Raw genomic sequence first — 2,567 nt, 5'->3', positions numbered from 1 at the left:
GAGAGAGAGAGAGAGAGAATGAAGCTGTATTTCTATAAAGGTTGCTCAGTCAAACATTTTGGGTTAAATGAAAATCAAAATATTGTTTTTAAACTCAGTCACAAGTCATTGTGTGTTTATTTATTGTAGGTCACCAGAAGCAGGTTGGTCCAGAGTTGTTTAGAGTCTTCTACACCATCTGGAAAGAGACTGAGGCCGAGGCACAGGAGGTCTGTATGTTTGTTTGTAAGCCTAGATCTTGATTATACAGTAGTGGCATGGCAGTTATATCCACATTCACAGTAGAAAGGGGTAGTGTGACATATAGATGGAAAATCAACATTTCGTGTTTGTCAGCTGATCATAATTTAAATGATAAGCTTATTTTACTTCTGCCTACGGGCATACAAACAGCACCACGAAACAGCATTAGTTTATTTATACATTTCCAGTTTGTTAAGAGGATGATTGTGTTGCAGTAAGACGGTACTCCACAGCTGAGATCTCCTGAATCTGATGGAGAATTGAGAGAGTTGTTCTAAATCTTGGAAGCAAATGATTTATATGTTGCTGATTTCGTTATGTTAACTGCAAACTGAATCAATATGTTTCCTGCTCAATTTTTTCCTTGACCAGTTGACTTTGATTTTCAGGTATGCTTGCCAGCGTCTGTCTTGGAGCACATTGAGCCCAGCGAGTGCGTCTTCAAGCTGTCCTCCTCTGTCAAGACGAGCCGCGGCGTGGGGAAGATCGCTATGACACAGCGGCGGCTCTTCCTGCTGACCGATGGACGACCGGGATACGTGGAGGTGGCACAGTACCGAGATTTAGAGGTGAGACCTTTTGAAATTAGATTTAAAGTGAGCAGAAGAAAAGTTAAGAGGTGAGGAGTTACAGTTCTTTTAATCAGGACTAAAAGCTTGAAAAAATGCACATATATGCCCCCACCAGGTTTAATCAAGTATGTTGATCCAGCCCTGGTCTTTTCCTGTAGGAGGTGAAAGTGTCTTCGGCTCCCTTTCTGCTGTTGCGAATCCCTAGTCTGAAGCTGCGCGTTCGGGGCAGGAAGGATGCGTTCGAGGCCAATTTAAAAACGGAAACTGAGCTATGGAACTTGATGGTCAAAGAGATGTGGGCCGGGCGCAACATGGCTGACCAACACAAGGTAAAGCTGTGTGTGTGTGCGCGTGTGTGTGCGCGTGTGTGTGTGTGTGTGTGTGTGCCAACATGAGGATATACATGTGTGGGAGGAAAGAGAGAATCATACAGACGAATAATTAAATGAGATTATTTGGTGAGTAATTCCTTTATTACTCATAGCATGTCTTTATCTAGGTATAATTTACTCTGTGAGTGTGTGTGTGTGCCAGTTATTGTGAACTTTAGTGACCTTTTGTAGGTGTGGTTGAAATTCCACAAGGCGTGCATGTACATAAATTCAAATACTTGAATAAAGACAGAGGGTTTCCTTTGTGAAACCAGATGATGTAACTGTAACATCTCTGTCTCACACTCTTCTCCTATTGTTAGTCTCATTTCTCTTTTGTGTGTCTGGTACTCCAGTATATATTGAAGATATATCCAGCTTGTTTGGAGCTTGCCACATAAGACAATATAAAAAGACACCTAAATATATTTAAAAAATAGTAAAATATTAGTGTATAGTGTATGATATTAATCAAAAGCTGTTGTAAAAATGTGTAATGAATTGTATCTGGATCTTTGTCTCCAGGACCCCCAGTACATGCAGCAGGCTCTGACCAATGCCCTGTTAATGGACGCAGTAGTGGGCAGCCTTCAGAGCAGTAAGGCCATCTACGCTGCCTCGAAGCTGGCTCACTTTGACCGCATCAAGATGGAAGGTGGTGATGTTAATGCTCATTGTTATAGATTTTGTCTTGTTTGCTTTGCTTTCAGCATCTCGAGCACTATTAAACCCACCCACTTTGTCAACATGGAAGGCATTATAAACTCAGATTGCGTTGATTCAGTTTGATTGCTTCTTTGATGCAACAAAAACACAATTAATGTAGGCTGCGGAGGTTAATGACTTAGTTTCGGTTCCAATTTGCATACTTAGAAACTGTTAAGATTGGTCTGAGATCATTTGGAAACGCTGTGTTCCTTAGCACATAATGACTCATCAGAGGTTGTGTGGAGATTTTTATTGCTGTTTGGGGGTTTTTCAGTGCATTTATGTATTCACCACCTGTGAAAGGCGAGTTAACAGTGGTTTGTGTGTCTCCAGTGCCGATGATGGTTCCCAAGACAACCTCAGAGACATTAAAGCACAAAATTAACCCCTCGCTGGAACTTGCTGCACCTCAGGCTGTGGATGTACTTCTGTACACACCAGGTACAAACACACACACACAAACACACAAACACACACTGCTCCTGCTGAACGAGTCCTGTAGCCAAGCAATCCCTTGAGTATTCATATTAACACTGCGATGACGAAGTGTCAGGTTTCTCCCTCTCGGACCGTTTCACAATCCAGTTTCAACTATGACACCAACACACGGTCACTGACAAATGCACACGCATGACCTTTGCTTTGTCATCACCTCGCTCTCTCTCTCTCTCTC

At 42.2% G+C, this 2,567-nt stretch overlaps 1 protein-coding gene across 1 annotated transcript in view; it reads left to right on the top strand.

Annotated features, from left to right (window-relative positions):
• Window positions 1-2,567, top strand: part of dennd3a (DENN/MADD domain containing 3a) — a 23,606-nt gene that overhangs the window by 11,762 nt on the left and 9,277 nt on the right. The window contains exons 19-23 of the mRNA XM_035681183.1: window positions 130-209; window positions 633-812; window positions 974-1,144; window positions 1,712-1,841; window positions 2,228-2,335. Coding sequence (XP_035537076.1) covers window positions 130-209; window positions 633-812; window positions 974-1,144; window positions 1,712-1,841; window positions 2,228-2,335 — 669 coding nt within the window. The remainder of the gene's footprint in view (window positions 1-129; window positions 210-632; window positions 813-973; window positions 1,145-1,711; window positions 1,842-2,227; window positions 2,336-2,567) is intronic.

The sequence above is a fragment of the Morone saxatilis genome, unplaced genomic scaffold, assembly GCF_004916995.1.
Source record: "Morone saxatilis isolate NCDOM2014 unplaced genomic scaffold, NCSU_SB_2.0 Contig9, whole genome shotgun sequence".
Taxonomy (NCBI): domain Eukaryota; kingdom Metazoa; phylum Chordata; class Actinopteri; family Moronidae; genus Morone; species Morone saxatilis.
This window is presented reverse-complemented; position numbering and strand designations above follow the sequence as displayed.